The 17376-nt window shown below is 35.0% G+C and overlaps 1 protein-coding gene across 1 annotated transcript in view; it reads right to left on the minus strand.

The window, feature by feature from the left end:
- The window catches only part of LOC123564066 (regulator of G-protein signaling 6-like), a 132185-nt gene extending 114951 nt beyond the window's left edge, over positions 1–17234 (minus strand). Inside the window, exons 1-3 of the mRNA XM_053536711.1 lie at positions 17059–17234; positions 10317–10416; positions 9066–9226 (exon numbers count right to left, since the gene is read on the minus strand). Of these exons, the coding sequence (XP_053392686.1) occupies positions 9066–9226; positions 10317–10416; positions 17059–17127 (330 nt within the window). The 5' untranslated portion in view covers positions 17128–17234. The remainder of the gene's footprint in view (positions 1–9065; positions 9227–10316; positions 10417–17058) is intronic.
- Between the last annotated feature and the right edge of the window lie 142 nt (positions 17235–17376).

Raw genomic sequence — 17376 nt, forward strand, 5'->3', positions numbered from 1 at the left:
AATTTTTTTTCCAGTTCTGACCCTTGACTTGACCTTTACCAGAGTACCCCAAAATAACAGGGTACCATCTACATGTCATAAATGAAGTTTTAACATCGGGGGTCCAATTTTTTTGAGAAAGGGTTTTTACAAGTTCAACCCCCTGTGACCTTGACCTTTGATGGATAAAATTTCTTGTCTGGTAAGGTGATTACAGACCTAAAAATAAAAAGGGCAGTCTGAAGCACTATATCCCCCCCATTGTTATGGTATGAAAAGGTTTTTGGTATTGGGTGAAACCCTCAAAAAATGGTTTTGACCCGACCTTAACTGGGGGGTGGAGTTTGAAGTTGCACTTTTTTTTTGATAAAAGGAATTTACGCCCAAATCATATTAAAATCCTTCAAGGGGTTAAAGGGGATAAAGAGCAAAATAAAATGGAGGCTCCAAACTTTTTTCTTTAGTTTTGACCTTTACTTAGCCAACAAAGCTATCGGGTTTGCAAAGTGTCTTTATGAGGGGATAATTGAACCAATTTCATAAAATCTTTCAAAGGGGGTTTTGGGAACAACACACAAATGGAAGGGTCAAAAATTTGACCCCTTTTGGGCCTTGACCTTCAGCAATAGGGTGACTCATGAGATTGCACATGTCTTTATGAGTGATAAATTTTATCCAAGTTTTAGAAAAAACCTTTAAGGGGTTTTAGGAGATACAGGCGAACACAAAATTGGAAGGGTTTAAAAATTTTGACCCTTTCCAGACCCCTTTACCTGGCCAACTGGTGATCATAATTTTTGCACTCCCCCTTTATAAGGTGATCATTTGACCCAAGTTTCAGATTATTGTCCAAAGGGGGGGGCATACAGGAGGGAATAAAGGAAGGGCTCAAACCTTTGACTTTTAGTTGTGACCCTTTACCTGACTGACTGACTGATATGGGTTTGCACATTGTTTGAGGGTGTCTTTAACCCAATTTCTGAAAATCCCTTTAAGGGGTTTAGGAAAAAAAGGGACATGAAGTTACCGACAGACAAAGGGAAGGGCGGACCCGGGAGACGGGGAACCATTTCCTATAACCCCCACCCCTCGTGGCGGGGATTAATAGGGGTCATTCTGGTCATGACCAATGTCCATATTTAAATTTCGTGATCTAGGCCAAACCCTTCTCAAGTTATGCAGAAAGATTGCGTTTCCCCGGGCCTGTGACCCTTACCTTGATACTGAACTAAAAACTTAGGGGTTTTCTCGGGTTTTTGATCAACCTTTCTTTTAAGTTGGGGACAAAAAAGGGCCAAAAATTTGACAAAAAGAGGTTAGGTTATGGTTTTTTGGCTACAATTTTTCTAATGATGACAAACAAGTGTGAAAATTTCAATTTTTAGCTCTTTTGTTTTTGAAAATTGTGGACCTAAACAAAAATTTTTAACCAAAAAAATTCAAAATTTTTTAAGTACATAAAGGGGGCAAATTTTTACAAAAAAGCATATTAAATTATGATTCTTGGTTTTACAAAAACCCTAATGATGCAAAGAAGTGTGCAAAGTTTCAAAGCGTACCTCTTATTGTTTTGAGAAAAGTTTCCCAAAAAAAATTTAAAAAACCCAAGCCCAGATACGCCCCTGCAGATAAAACAAGTGACAAAAAAACCCCGTAGATTTTTTTCAAAAATCAGACAGGGGAATAGCCAAAATTAGTGTCTTCATGCATAAAGTAGGACTATGGCAAAAAATGATAGAAGTGTAACATTTTTTTTTTACGCTCCATGTCCAAGAAATCTGTCAAAATTTAATAGATTGTACCATGAAAAACCCCTAAAAGAATAACAATGGGGGTTTAAAACTTGAAAATTTTTATTGGCAAAATTTTTTATGACAATATCAAAATCTTTTTGGGCAAAGGTCGTTTTAACAAACCCAAAAATTTCCAGCCTTTAAAAAATTATACAGTTCTTTGCATACTAGGTATTAAAAAACAACATACATTTTAAGTTGCAGGCTTTAAAACTCATTATAATACGCATACAGGTTTCTGTACCTAAGTTTGCATAAAATATCGAATTAAATATTCTGTTTTTATGGGATGACCGCTTTAGGAAAAATATTAAAAGAACAAATTTCAGACAAGATTGTCTGTATTTCCAAAGAAAAACAAACCCTTCTGAAAATGACAAAATTTATGTTTAACTCAACTTTTTAATTAATTTCTTCTTTGACTTTAATATCTTTATAGCACAATCAGGGAATAGTAATAGTATTTATTTTTTTGGGGGGTTTTTAATTTTCTCAATCGAATTTTTTAAAATGGCCATACTTGACCTAAAAGTGTTCCTGACTCAGAGCATACCCCATGTTTTCCTATTCACTCACATTCTCCCTGATAAAAGGGGGAAAGGAAAAATTGATATTGGTATTTTTACAAAAACAGCATGTAGAAAATTTCCTTTTGTCAACCTCTCAATTTCCCTTTATATTGTGGGATGTCATAAATTGCCCAAACAATTATGATTTATTTCCGGCAAAAGAAAAACCAGCATGCGAAAGGGATGCCATGGTATAAGTCTTTTATATTTTAATTTCACATTACTAAAAGAACCTCTGTCATGAATTCCAGACTGTACCAATGTTCTACAAAACTTGCAATATTCTATTTTTTATCAAATAAAAATTACAAAAGGAAAAGAAAATTTTAACCTATGTTCTATTTTTGCGTTTTAGTTTTAAATTGGGAAAAAAAAACTGTTCTTGAGTCCTTTTCAAAAAAAAATGTACAATTTAATTTTTTTGACTTCTTCTTTAAAGAAAATTTACCCGACCTTTTAAGGGAGTTAAAAAAATTTTTTTTCTTCATAAAAGATTTTTTTGAAGTTAAAATATCATTTTTACCATTTTTTTTTTTTTTCTTTTAAATCTTTAAAAAATGTTTTTTTTCCCCGGAGGGTAAATTTACAGTTTTAATTCATATTTGGGAATTCATAAAATCAATTTTCGACCTTTTACATTTACAAATTCCTTAGCCCAAATTCTTAAAAAAGCAAGTTTGTAAAGTTTTATTTCCTCCCTTTATCCACTTTGGGTTTCGCAACCCGGATAAAAAAAATAAATTGGTAAAAAATGATTTCGGGAATTTACCTCAAATTTAAAAAAGTTTTTTAATTGTTTTAAATATCCCAAAATCTACCAAAGCAAATGTAAACAAAATTATATTGAAATAAAAAGTAGTCCACTTTTTGAATATTTTAATATTAAAGGGAAGTAAATTTCACAAATTCATAAAAAGAGGGCATATGACCCTAGATTGCTCACCTAATATTGCCCCGTCATCAATAACAAGAAGAAGGTCAGAAAGGGGACAAAACAAGAGGGCCATGATGGTCCTGAATGTCACCACCCCCAAAGACCCGTGTTCAACTGAGTATACGTCGTTTTTTTCTATTTTTGACATATGACCTAGTTTTTGACCAGTGCCAATATCATCAAATAAAAAATTTTGACCATTTCATGAAGATCCATTGAAAATATGGCCCCTAGGAGGTCACAAGGTTTTTTTATCATTTACCCCAATGACCCGTTTTTGAAGGCAGTGACCCCTTTTAAACTTGACCTAATATCATCAAAGGGGAAAATTTTTCACCAATTTTTTTAGAACTCGTAAAAAAACGGCCTCTAAGAGGTCCAAAGGTTTTTTTTTTTTTAACCCACTGACCAAATTTTTTTACCGCAATACCCCTTTTGAACCTGACCCGATATCATCAAGCTGACTTCTCACCAAATTTTTATGAAAATCCTTTAAAAATATGGCCCCTAGAGGTCAAAGGTTTTTTTTTTATTTTAGGGCCCCTGCCAGTTTTTTACCCCACGTGACCATTTTGAATTTTACTTGATTAAACAAGATGAACATTCTACCAATATTCATGAAATCTCATGAAAATATGGCCTCAGAAGGGGCAAAAGTTTCTCTATTTTTAGATCTACTGACCTAGTTTTTAAACCCACGTGACCCAGTTTCGAACTTGACCTAGATATCTTCAAGGTAAACATTCTGACCAATTTTCATGAAGATCCATTGAAAAATATCGCCTCTAGAGAGGTCACAAGGTTTTCCTATTTTTAGACCTACTGACCTAGTTTTTGACCGCACGTGACCCAGTTTCGAACTTGACCTAGATATCATCAAGGTGAACACTCTGACCAATTTTCATGAAGATACATTAAGAAATATGGCCTCTAGAGTGGTCACAAGGTTTTTCTATTTTAAGATCTACTGACCTAGTTTTTGACCCCACATGACCCAGTTTCGAACTTGACCTAGATATCATCAAGGTGAACATTCTGACCAATATTCATGAAGATCTCATGAAAAATATGGCCTCTAGAGAGGTCACAAGGTTTTTCTATTTTTAGATCTACTGACCTAGTTTTTAACCCCATGTGACCCAGTTTCGAACTTCACCTAGATATCATCAAGATTAACATTCTGACCAATTTTCATGAAGATCCATTGAGAAATATGGTCTCTAGAGAGGTCACAAGGTTTTTCTATTTTTAGACCTAATGACCTAGTTCTTGACCCTACGTGACCCAGTTTCGAACTTGACCTAGATATCATCAAGATAAACATTCTGACCAATATTCATGAAGATCTCATGAAAAATATGGCCTCTAGAGAGGTCACAAGGTTTTTCTATTTTTAGATCTACTGACCTAGTTTTTGACCCCACGTGACCCAGTTTCGAACTTGACCTAGATATCATCAAGGTGAACATTCTGACCAATTTTCATGAAGATCTTTTGAAATATATGGCCTCTAGAGAGGTCACAAGGTTTTTCTATTTTCAGACCTACTGACCTAGTTTTTGATGGCACGTGACCCAGTTTCGAACTTGACCTAGATATCATCAAGATGAACATTCTGACCAACTTTCATAAAGATCCCATGAAAAATGTGACCTCTGGAGTGGTCACAAGCAAAAGTTTACGGATGCACGGACGCAGGGACGGACGACGGACGACGGACACCGCGCGATCACAAAAGCTCACCTTGTCACTTTGTGACAGGTGAGCTAAAAAACACATTCTGACCAATTCTCATGAGTTTCAAACTTACAATGTGGCCTATAGTGTTAACAAGATTTTCTTCTGAACTGGCCTAGTGACCTAGTTTTTGACCCCCACATGACCCAGTTTCAAACTTGGCCTAGGAATAATCAAATCAAATATTCTGACCAAGTTTCATGAAGACAAGGTCATAAATGTGGCCTCTAGGGTGTTAAGAAACTTTTCCTTTGATCTGATCAAGTGACCTAGTTTTTGACCCCACATGATTTAGAATGGTCACCAAGACAAACATTCTGACCAAGTCTCATGAAGATAGGGTCATAAATGTGGCCTCTAGAATGTTAACAAGCTTTTCCTCTGATTTGACCAAATTACCTAGTTTTTGACCCCACATGACCCAGATTCTAACTTGAACTAGAGGTGATCAAGACAAACATTCTGACCAATTATCATGAGTTTCAAACTTAAAATGTGGTCTCTAAAGTGTTAACAAGATTTTCCTTTGATCTGGCCTGATGATCTAGTTTTTGACCCCACATGACCAAGTTTCAAACTTGGCCTAAAGATCATCAAGATAAACATTCTGAACAAGTTTCATGAATATAGGGTCATAAATGTGGCCTCTAGAGTGTTAACAAGCTTTTCCTTTGATTTTACCAGATGACCAAGTATTTGAGCCCATATGACCCAGATTCTAACTTGATCTAGAGGTCATCAAGACAAACATTCTGACCAGTTCTCATGAATTTCTAACTTAAACTTTGGACTCTTAGAGTGTTAACAAGATTTTCCTTTGAATTGGCCTACTGACCTAGCTTTTGACCCCACATGACACAGTTTCGAACTTGACCTATAGGTCATCAAAACAAATATTCTGACCAAGTTTCATAAGGATTGGGTCAAAAGTGTGGCCTCTTAGAGTGTTAACAAGGCAAATGTTGACAGATGCCGCAAGGCGCATGCCAGACAATGACCGATCACAGCTAAAAATCTTCAAAGCAGTTTAGAAAATATGGAGCGTACACAAAATAAAGTTAAATGACCTTTGACCTCCAAGCGTGACCTTTACCATGGCCCTTATGAACTTCATTGTGCACTTTGAATATCTTCTTGATGAGGTTTATCAATTGGTGCAAATTTTAGAAAATCTTCCCCAATGGTCAAGATCTCGAAGATATGGCGCATAAAAGAATGACAAACAGACAGATCCACAGACATGCATGACTCAAATTTAGCCCCCATAAATTATACTTTGTATCTGGGGGGATAAAATTTGTCTGATTCTTCATTGTGTTTGATCAAGTCTAAGTCAGCAACTGCAGTGCACGTCAATTGCACATACTGTATTGTTCTTTTTTTTTGCAAGTTTACTTAAACAGGTCTGTGCAATCAAACTCAAACTTGTCATACATCCAAGGTCTGGTCAAAGTACATATAATGTGGACTGACCTTTCAATTCTTTCTAGATACTTGACATCTGATCTGTTATCCGATCAGTTGTATTTCATATCCTGGTAATTCATGAATATAAGACCTACAGTTTTACATTGACAAATATACATTTAGCCGAAATTCATTAGAAATGCAAGTTTGTAAAGTTAATATTACCTCCCTTTATCCATCTTGGTTGCGCAACCAGGACAGATTGGTAATAAATGATTTCGGAATTTACACTCGATTATAAAACATGAGTTTTATTTCAGATTGTTTAAGTATCCCAATATCTCCCAATGCAAATGTAAAACTAGAAATTATATTGAAATAAAAAGTAGTCCACTTTTTGAATATTTTAATATTAAAGGGAAGTAATTACACAAATTCATAAACAAGAGGGTCATGATGACCCTAGATTGCTCACTTAATATTGCCAACATGTCATCAATAACAAGAAAGAAGGTCAGAAGGTGAACAAAAAAAAAAACACATTCTGACCAATTTTCATGAGTTTCAAACTTACAATGTGGCCTATAGTGTTAACAAGAGTTTCTTCTGAACTGGCCTAGTGACCTAGTTTCTGACCCCCACATTACCCAGTTTCAAACTTGGCCTAGGAATAATCAAATTAAATATTCTGACCAAGTTTCATGAAGACAAGGTCATAAATGTGGCCTCTAGGGTGTTAACAAACTTTTCCTTTGATTTGATCAGGTGACCTAGTTTTTGACCCCACATGATCAAGAATGGTCACCAAGACAAACATTCTGACCAAGTCTCATGAAGATAGGGTCATAAATGTGGCCTCTAGAATGTTAACAAGCTTTTCCTCTGATTTGACCAAATTACCTAGTTTTTGACCCCACATGACCCAGATTCTAACTTGACCTAGAGGTGATCAAGACAAACATTCTGACCAATTATCATGAGTTTCAAACTTAAAATGTGGTCTCTAAAGTGTTAACAAGATTTTCCTTTGATCTGGCCTGATGATCTAGTTTTTGACCCCACATGACCAAGTTTCAAACTTGGCCTAAAGATCATCAAGATAAACATTCCGAACAAGTTTCATGAATATAGGGTCATAAATGTGGCCTCTAGAGTGTTAACAAGCTTTTCCTTTGTTTTTACCAGATGACCAAGTTTTTGAGCCCATATGACCCAGATTCTAAATTGACCTAGAGGTCATCAAGACAAACATTCTGACCAATTCTCATTAGTTTCAAACTTAAACTTTGGACTCTTAGAGTGTTAACAAGATTTTCCTTTGAATTGGCCTACTGACCTAGTTTTTGACCCCACATGACACAGTTTGGAACTTGACCTATAGGTCATCAAAACAAATATTCTGACCAAGTTTCATAAGGATTGGGTCAAAAGTGTGGCCTCTTAGAGTGTTAACAAGGCAAATGTTGACAGATGCCGCAAGGCGCATGCCAGACAATGACCGATCACAGTAGCTCACCTTGAGCACTTTGTGCTCAGGTGAGCTAAAAATCTTCAAAGCAGTTTAGAAAATATGGAGCGTACACAAAATAAAGCTAAATGACCTTTGACCTCCAAGCGTGACCTTTACCATGGCCCTTATGAACTTCGTTTTGCAGTTTGAATATCTTCTTGATGAGGTTTATCAATTGGTGCAAATTTTAGAAAATCTTCCCCAATGGTCAAGAAGATATGGAGTATAAAAGAATGACAAACAGACAGATCCACAGACATGCATGACTCAAATTTAGCCCCCATAAATTATACTTTGTATCTGGGGGTATAAAATTTGTCTGATTCTTCATTGTGTCTGATCAAGTCTAAGTCAGCAACTGCAGTGCACGTCAATTGCACCATACTGTATTGTTCTTTTTTTTGCAAGTTTACTTAAACAAGTCAGTGCAATCAAACTCAAACTTGTCATACATCCAAGGTCTGGTCAAAGTAAATATAACGTGGACTGACCTTTCAATTCTTTCTAGATACTTGACATCTGATCTGTTATCCGAAAACTTCATGAAAGAAACAAATCCCTCCCCCCTCCCCCAATTTTTTTTTCACTTTGCAAGCATACTGTCTTAAGAATGGGGGCAGAGTGCTAGCAAGTTCCTGCTCAGAGTGGAACATGCTTTGGACAAAACTAGTGAACATCTTCAACATTAATCTATTTATGAGAACAAGTCATTAACAGGGTTTCTCCAGCTTTAGCATTACCTGGCCCCTTGTGCAATGGAGTGCAACTTTATGAAAAGCACTGAGAGTAGTCCATGCAAGAATACTACAAACTAATCCTTCTTTCACTGGTACATACCCAGTCTTTCTAGTCTTAACTCTGGCAGCCTATGTGCGGATCAGCATATTACTATACATTATAGTTAGAAAGGTCCAATGAGGATATTTATAACCAAAATTGGTGAAACTGCATCAATCACTTAATGAGAACTTGTGATTTTTTTTCATTCTCTAGCTCTGGCGGCTCCTGAATTCAATATCATCTATTAGTATACATTAAACAGGGGTCCATGCAAAAATGAGCGTCATAAAACAAAATAAATCCAACTGTTCTTCTACAAATAACATCTTCATCACACAATACTTTTTTGTACTGACCTGAAATCTGTAAAAAACAGATTTGTCATCTTTCACAGCATATGTTCTGATATCCACTGGGTATATATATCCATACATACACAAAAACGTGGCAAGATGCAGGGCCTCAAGACTGTCTTGTTCACATATATGGTCTGTTAACCAGATAATTAAGTCCGAACCTACAATAACCATTTATTCATCAATAAACACAATTATGAAACCAGTCAATTTTTTCTACAACAACAAAATATGTCAATGAAATACATTACATAATTGTTCCAGTTAAACAGATCTGCTTAACCTTTAGCCTGCTACTGGCAAGTGATTCTGCCTTTGCAACCAGTACATCCGTGCAGGCTGATCATGGTCTGCACTGTTCGCTATTAAGTCAGTAAATTTTCAGTGAACACCCCTTCGAATAATAAGTGATACTGTCCAAATTGAATGATGGACCAGTTCATTTTAGAAATTTAGCAGGGTAAAGGTTAAGGATATAATAAATAGGTCCTGTAACAAACTGCAATATGGACAGTCTTAAAAATGGGGATGACAACAGTTAACCATTCATACATCCAATTATCATTTCGAAATATTAGTAACCTTTTATCTGACTGTGTTTTATAAAGATAAGATTGAAACTATGACCTCTAGTGTGAAGATAATGTTATTTTTTCTAAGATCTGACCTATTAACCTTGTTTTTAAACCTACATGACCAACTTCGGCAAGATTTGAAAATGACCTTAAAAAAGCTCTTCTTGATTTGATATAGTGAACTTCTGACTTTGAACTTGACCTAGATTTCACTGACCATGCTCCATAAAGATAACATAGAAAATGTTGTTTGTAGTGTGTTAGCAAGCAATATATAGAATAAGGACATGGTTAATTTATACAAGTTTTTACAGAATAAAGACTTAGTCAATTTATACAAGTTTTTAAGTGAAAACTTGATCAGAAAGTTTGCACAAATGAGGCTATAAATGTGACTTCTGGTTATATCACCAGTCAAAAATATTTCAAGGGTAGACATTCTAGTACATGATACAATTTAAGGCAAATATCAAATTATATTATATACCAGTTACATAGTGGTAAGGCACTTCACTGAATGCATTCACAAGTTAATGTTAATATAATACTTCACAAATATACAGTTACAATATATGCCGAGTTTTAGTAAAAATTGGTTAGAATGCAAGATTTCGCTATTAAGGGTTTAAACAAACTACTAAAATTGACATTTGAGAAGAACAATTTAGCTTCTCACCTGTAAATGAATTATGTACAGTAGAATAGAGGAAGTTTTTCTTGTCTTTCAGTGGCACGCCAGTTTTCTGATCATTCATCAACTGCATCAGTCTCTCTAACTGAAAACAGGGAAAAAGCTGAGATAAAGATCAAAATTTCCCTAATGATTGGACAACCCTAGTAACACTGGATAAACATCTATCCCAACCCCCAAAAGACAAATAACCATTGATGGGGGAAAATAACCCCGATGTAAATGGCTTAGGTTGATTTACTGTCATTTATTTCTACTGATACTAAGCCAATCCTTACAAATCAACTCGACACTTTTTGGTCTGAAAACAATTGTTATCTTTTTACATATACTGGAAACAGATACTACCATGGTATTAAAGAATCAAAATAATACTTTAAACAAAGGCAACATTTTCATACTTGTCTGATAAATATCAAAGATCAAACATTTTGTTGTATATGGAAGCAATTTTCATTGATCTTATTCTTAGTAGTCTAAATTACTTTAGGTAAGCGTCTGAGTAGGGTAAGACTGGAAATTTTAAAACTCTTTTTGTGTAACATATTACCAATGTATGGATTTTAAATTTTTGGCCTTATGTATTTGTTGACATTTTTCTTAAAATGTTCACAAAATATCCATTTAAAATAGACAAATATAGTTTTTACTTGTTAATATGTAAATTTGAAAAATATTTCAAAGGAAATTGATAAAGTTATAGGAAGTTTTAAAAGTCTATGTTGAAAAAAAAAAGTAGCATAATTATAAAAACACAAGAGATTTCTTAAACACTATAAAAGTTGAATGTTTGAAATTTTGCTTATATGAAACATTACCATATGGCATATACAATGTACAGGATAAGTACAGTGCTATAGTATAGGGTATAGCGCATAGCTAACAAAACTTTTTCTGCATGCAAATTCAAAGAAAATAAATTAACTTTTTTCCTGCATGCAAATTCAAAGAAAATAAATTTAGAAGATTTTCTTGTATATCAAAAGAAAAATGTCTATTCTTTTCAAAACATTCAGCTTTTGATAAAAAATCACATGTTTTTTCTCACCTTATCAGTGTTTACACTAGAGCGGTGGAACCTATCCTCGCGGTATGTTGTACATATATAGTTTATTTAAGAAGCAAGAAAAATTTACTATTTCGATTTGCCTATGCAAAAAAATAAAGTTACCCTCCTGTTATCGAAACATGTTGCTGATGTGTGTCACTTAGTGGTCTTGTGAGCTATCAACACGGCATACGTGAAAAGGTGAAATTTCGCCCTGAAGGGAACCTATGCTGGCAGTATGTTATATTTATTAAACTAAAGCCAAGAAAAAATTTCAATAGGCTAAAAATGAACAGACAAGCGTATGCGAGTATTTAGATATTAAGAACATTACACATTTATTATGTGAAAAAACAAAAGAAATGAGGATAAAATTTAGTATGTGCCTCTATGTGTATATTTCTCTTACAGAAATGGAGTCACTATTACAACAAAGCTTAAAAAACGTATACTAATGTCATATGTAAACAGAATGTTCAAGTATTAATGATTCAAACAACGACAGTGCTTAACTCACTAATGTTTCCTACACTTCTTTGGTGTATAGGAAAATTACTCTTCCCTGCATCTCAGAAAGAGCCATTTGGACTTTGTCAAAATACTAAGATCAACATCGATTTTTTCATCGTTCGACAGACACTCGTAGTGTAGCCAGGCGTCACATTCATCACATCTTGCTCTTAAATGTATCTTATAGCTGAATGCAATGCATGATTTCTAATATACTAACTTTAACTGGGTGATTTTTACGTATTTGTCTGAGACTTGAGCGACAAAAATCAGATTGCGTAAAATGTATCAGCTGCGGTATACGTCACGCAAGCCGCACCCCCGGCTATCACTACCTTTGTTGTAAAGGCATATCACCACTGGTCGGTGTTGAACATAGCATGATAAAATATTTACATCTGTGCTTCTGCAGAGAGCGTATTTATTGGGATACCATGAGCATAGGTATACCGTGAGCATAGGTTCCACCACTCTAGCAGTAGCACTGATTTAATGTGTACAGGGTAACTTTGATCATATTTTAGTTATTGGTGATAAAACCAAATCAAACAAACTTCCCAGTGTTTTTCACTATTATTCAGAATAATAATGTATACTCTTTTCTAAAAACATTCAACTTTTTGAACTTCTATCAAATACATTTGCTGATGTTTTTTATATTACATTATACACACTGATTAAGTCAGTACAGGATACAGGGTTTTCCTTATCGCGTAAAAAATGCGGGATTACGCGAATTTTGGCAGTCATGTCCCCAAAAATCTGCAGGAGTGTGACTTCGATGTCACGCATAAGTCCTTCCCGATAATTTTTTTCTCGTGGCTCTTAAAACTCGAAACTTAATTTTCGGCAACATCTATGTTTATCATCTTTTTTTTATCAGAGCATCCATCTGGGAAAGCAAGCCAAATTTAGTTTGAAACGTGCTATTTCATTGGACAGAAATATATAGCGAACCAATCAGATTTCCCATCCTATTTTCATCGACCAAACGGGGATTCCTGGGAAAAATCAAGGTTAAATTACCTTATTTAGTTAATTTTGCTAAAAGCCGATCTGGTTCGTCCGAACTCTGACGGTATTCGCAGTGCTCGTGCTGCCAATTGACATTATCGCCAGATGGCAATTATTTTATTCAAAAGTCAATTAAATGCAATTTTTGGCGATAGAAAATGGCAATTAATTAAAAAAAATGCTACAAAAAATATTGCAAAAAATTGTCCATAAACAGCTGGAATATACAGTTTTATCAACAAAAACGTGCGAAGTCGGTAGCAGGAAGTGTATTTGCCCAGAGGCATAATTACCCCCTCAAAACGGTGACTTTGACACGCTTAATTGAACACAGTCTGCTGTTTACTAAATGGCCAGTAATTATTGGCAATTAGCGCGACACCTTGTGTCAGTTTTGTTGTTCAAAGTTTGATCTCGGTTGGAGATAACGCTCGATCTTTAATTAATATCATAATATATATGATTTTTTTTTAAATTATATTAGTTTTTTCATCAAAATAATATTAAATTTATATGAAATTAAAATTGTTTAAAAACAAGAGCTGTCTCCATAGGATGACACATGCCCCCGATGGCACTTTGAATGAATAGTTATGGCCGATGTTAGAGTTTAGGACCTTTGACCTATGGACCTGGGTCTCGCGCGCGACACGTCGTCTTACTGTGGTACACATTCATGCCCAATAATTTTAAAATCCATGCATGAATGACAAAGATATGGACCGGACACGCCCATCAATGCACTATCATGAAATATGACCTTTAACATCTAAGTGTGACCTTGACCTTTGAGCTACGGACCTGGGTCTTGCGTGCGACAAGTCGTCTTACTGTGGTACACATTCATGCCAAGTTATTTGAAAATCCATCGATGGATGACAAAGATATGGACCGGACACGAATGCACTATCATGAAAAATGACCTTTAACGTCTAAGTGTGACCTTGACCTATGAGCTACGGACCTGGGTCTTTCGCGCGACACGTTGTCTTACTGTGGTACATATTCATGCCAAGTTATTTGAAAATCCATCCATGGATGACAAAAATATGGACCGGACACGAATGCACATCTTGAAAAATGACCTTTAACATCTAAGTGCGACCTTGACCTTTGAGCTACGGACCTGGGTCTTTCGCGCGACACGTCGTCTTACTGTGGTACACATTCATGCCAAGTTATTTGAAAATCCATCCATCGATGACAAAGATATGGACCGGACACGAAAATTGCGGACACACCGACAGACTGACAGACCGACAGACGGTTCAAAAACTATATGCCTCCCTTCGGGGGCATAAAAAAACACCCGCTCTTTTACGGTATGTAACGGCAATCTTAGATTTTAGCGTAGACAGTAAGCGCTGAGAGTAGTTTCCCTTTACCGAAATGGCGAAAAATCACAAATGAACTTATGTTGAAGTTGGAAAATCGTCTATACCTGTGAATACTATGCATTCATGACTTGGTCCCGAGGGTCATAAATCTGCGCATTTTACACAAGCATCAATGGTATGTTCAGTGATATGATGAATGTATAATGACATTTATTGAAAATGTATTCAGATTTGCACTAGAAGAAACTTGCAATGAATTAGAATGAAAAAAAAAGACAAACAAAACAAAAAACAAAAAAAAAAAAACAAACAAGAAAACATTATTCCTGTTTGTTTAATTAATACATACTGTTTTATGACTTTTGATAACCATGAATAATGATAATTGAAAAATAAAGTGTGTTTAAGTGGTCCATAAACAAAAACAGAATAAATAGTTATAAAATGCCCTGTTTTAAGGGGTTTTTTTAAATGCGAAAGCGCATGTGAATAACGCTCATGCCAAGTTTGTCTATTAATTTTTTCCCTGAAAATAAAAGTGGCTATTAATTTATAATGGCCAGGGCTAGCACTGGGTATACGTTCAACCACGTAAAAAGCCGATCCATCAGAGTTCGTGACGAGTATTATCGGCTAATAATTATCTCCGCCAATGCTAAAATAAGATTATGGAATTCCAAAAAGGTGGTATTTAAAGTTGTACGGAGAAAGAAAATGATACTAAACCGTATGTAACATGTATAAGTCTACTGTATCATAAAAAGTAACAGTTTAAAAAGTTAGTTTCAAAAATGATAAATAAAGAACATGAATTGACTTTCACTGTTTTTATTCGATATTTTGTTGTTATACAATACAGGACAAAACGTCAGTTAAAGTTATCAAATAATAATCAATATTTAAAATGTCCCCCAAAATCATGTGTTTGTCCCCTAAAATGCAAACCTACGGGACATCATGTCCCCAAATAAAAAATCCTAGGGAAAAACCTGAGGATAGCTTTAATTTTCATAGAATGAGATGTGAAAAATAGCACAAGCAAACATTTCAAATGTATGTAAGACTGTCTGTCTGTCTGCCTGCCAATAAATTGTATCAGTCATTCAGTGTGTATAATACTGTATATAATGTATATAATTAGCCTATGATATCGATTGTCTGATTAGCTCAGTTGGTTAAGAGCATCTGACTTGCAAGCAGAATGTCGCAGGTCCAAGTCCTGTAACGGGCTGCACATTTTTCCGCTCCTATTACAAAATGAATGAGATCTGATGATAGTTAATCAGGGGCGTCGGAAGGTGTTTGATATTGGGGCCGCAAGGGCCCCTCGGATGGGGGGGTAGGTACGGGAGGGGGTATCCCCCTCGCGTAAGGGGGGGTGGTAAGGGGGACCTCCCCCTGAAATTTTTTAAAAACAGGATCATAAATGGCGAGTTCTGGTGCATTTTAGGGGTACTGAATCGCATCTCAAGCCTCCAGTATTTTCTTACTATTTACATGACTATAAGCAAAATAATGTTTAATAAACTTTTATCAGAATTAATAATGTGGAACGCAATACAAAGAATGCATGTATGTTTTTTTTTGTATTTAATGTATTGAACAATAATCATTCATGTTACATTCAATAAACTCAAGTAAGTTCACTCAACAGTTTTCAACATTCTCAAATCAGCTAAGTGGACTTACTCAGTCTCTTAAACTTTTCCAAAACCTCATCATAGTGAATTCAAGGATGAATTCTGAACCACTGAACATTGAAAGAGTGCTGTTCAGGATTTTTTATTCCAAAAGAGCGTTTTGGAAATTTGAAATTTAGTGGTTCAAGGTTAGGAGTATCCATTATGAGTATCATAAAAGATATGACATAAGTTAAATTTCATTTCTTATTTTGTAATATCATTTTTTTTTTTAGTAAGAACAGTTTATGTAATTAATTCCTTACATCTTAGCGGTGTGATAAATCTTAACACTTACCTCTTTCATAAAATAAAAACATGATAATTATTTTTCTGAATTTTATAAGTCAATACGTTAGATCTTTGTGGCGGGATATAGCTTAAACGTACCATTAACTAAAGACATGCCAAATAAAAACATGCTGATTTGTTCATGCGTAAATCCAATCGGACACCTGTGTATGACTCCAATTAACACCCCCGATCGTGTCACCGTCACCACGGTAACACACTAATCTGGACAGCGTGTATTGTTTAAAGGGAAGCAAAATTTAATATACTATACAAAATATTGGGTCCGCGGATCTGCGGCTCCAACCTATGAATTTACAAAAAAATCATTTTTGGGCAAATTATTGGGGCCGCGCCTGCGGCCCCTGTGGCCCCACTTCCGACGCCCCTGTTAATACTATAATTTAAGTCTAAATGCAAAAAAGTATCAACCTACCCTATGCTACATCCTAAAACACTGTCATTTAAGGTATCAAATAGTATAATGTTTCTGTTGTTAAATAGTAAGCATGATAACAGGTTTACCAAGGCAACAGAACTAAAATGAAATTCATTTCAGGTAAGATAGAAGTTCTATTTTTGGTTTCATTTTACACATTGTCATGGAAGTCAGTGATACATTTTTCATTTGCACTTTAGAAAATTGATACATGTATATCAAAGAACAAAATAAAGAAAACATTTGGCAAGAATACATATTAACTGTATGTTTAATCAGTCAGTATTTTGAATGTTATTTTTCTACTCTGATTTGAGATTTTCAGAATAAAATTTCCTTTTAAAGTTTTATTTTATCTTTACTCTTGTCTTGATAAACACAGCTTATAATATCATTCAAAATTACTAACTTTGGAATACACCAAATTTCTTGGTTTTGCGTCAGAATTAAGAGCCATCTTTTCTGAGCTGAATGTCATTTCTCTCCTTTATCATAACTGCATTTTAGTCCAAATAACTCATATTTCTCGCATCTCTTCGAAGTCTCAGCTTCAGCAGTCAGTTTTACGACCGCTTCTATCAATGAAAAAAAAATATCGCAACCGGAAGTGTCATTAACGCAAAATATATTTTCATCAAAAATGAATTAAAATAAATGTTTCAAAATTATCGTTAAGGTCAGCACATTTAATACGCATGTGTAATGAGTTGATACTATAGATATAAAA

Source organism: Mercenaria mercenaria, chromosome 2 (assembly GCF_021730395.1).
Source record: "Mercenaria mercenaria strain notata chromosome 2, MADL_Memer_1, whole genome shotgun sequence".
In the NCBI taxonomy this organism is placed as follows: Eukaryota; Metazoa; Mollusca; class Bivalvia; order Venerida; family Veneridae; genus Mercenaria; species Mercenaria mercenaria.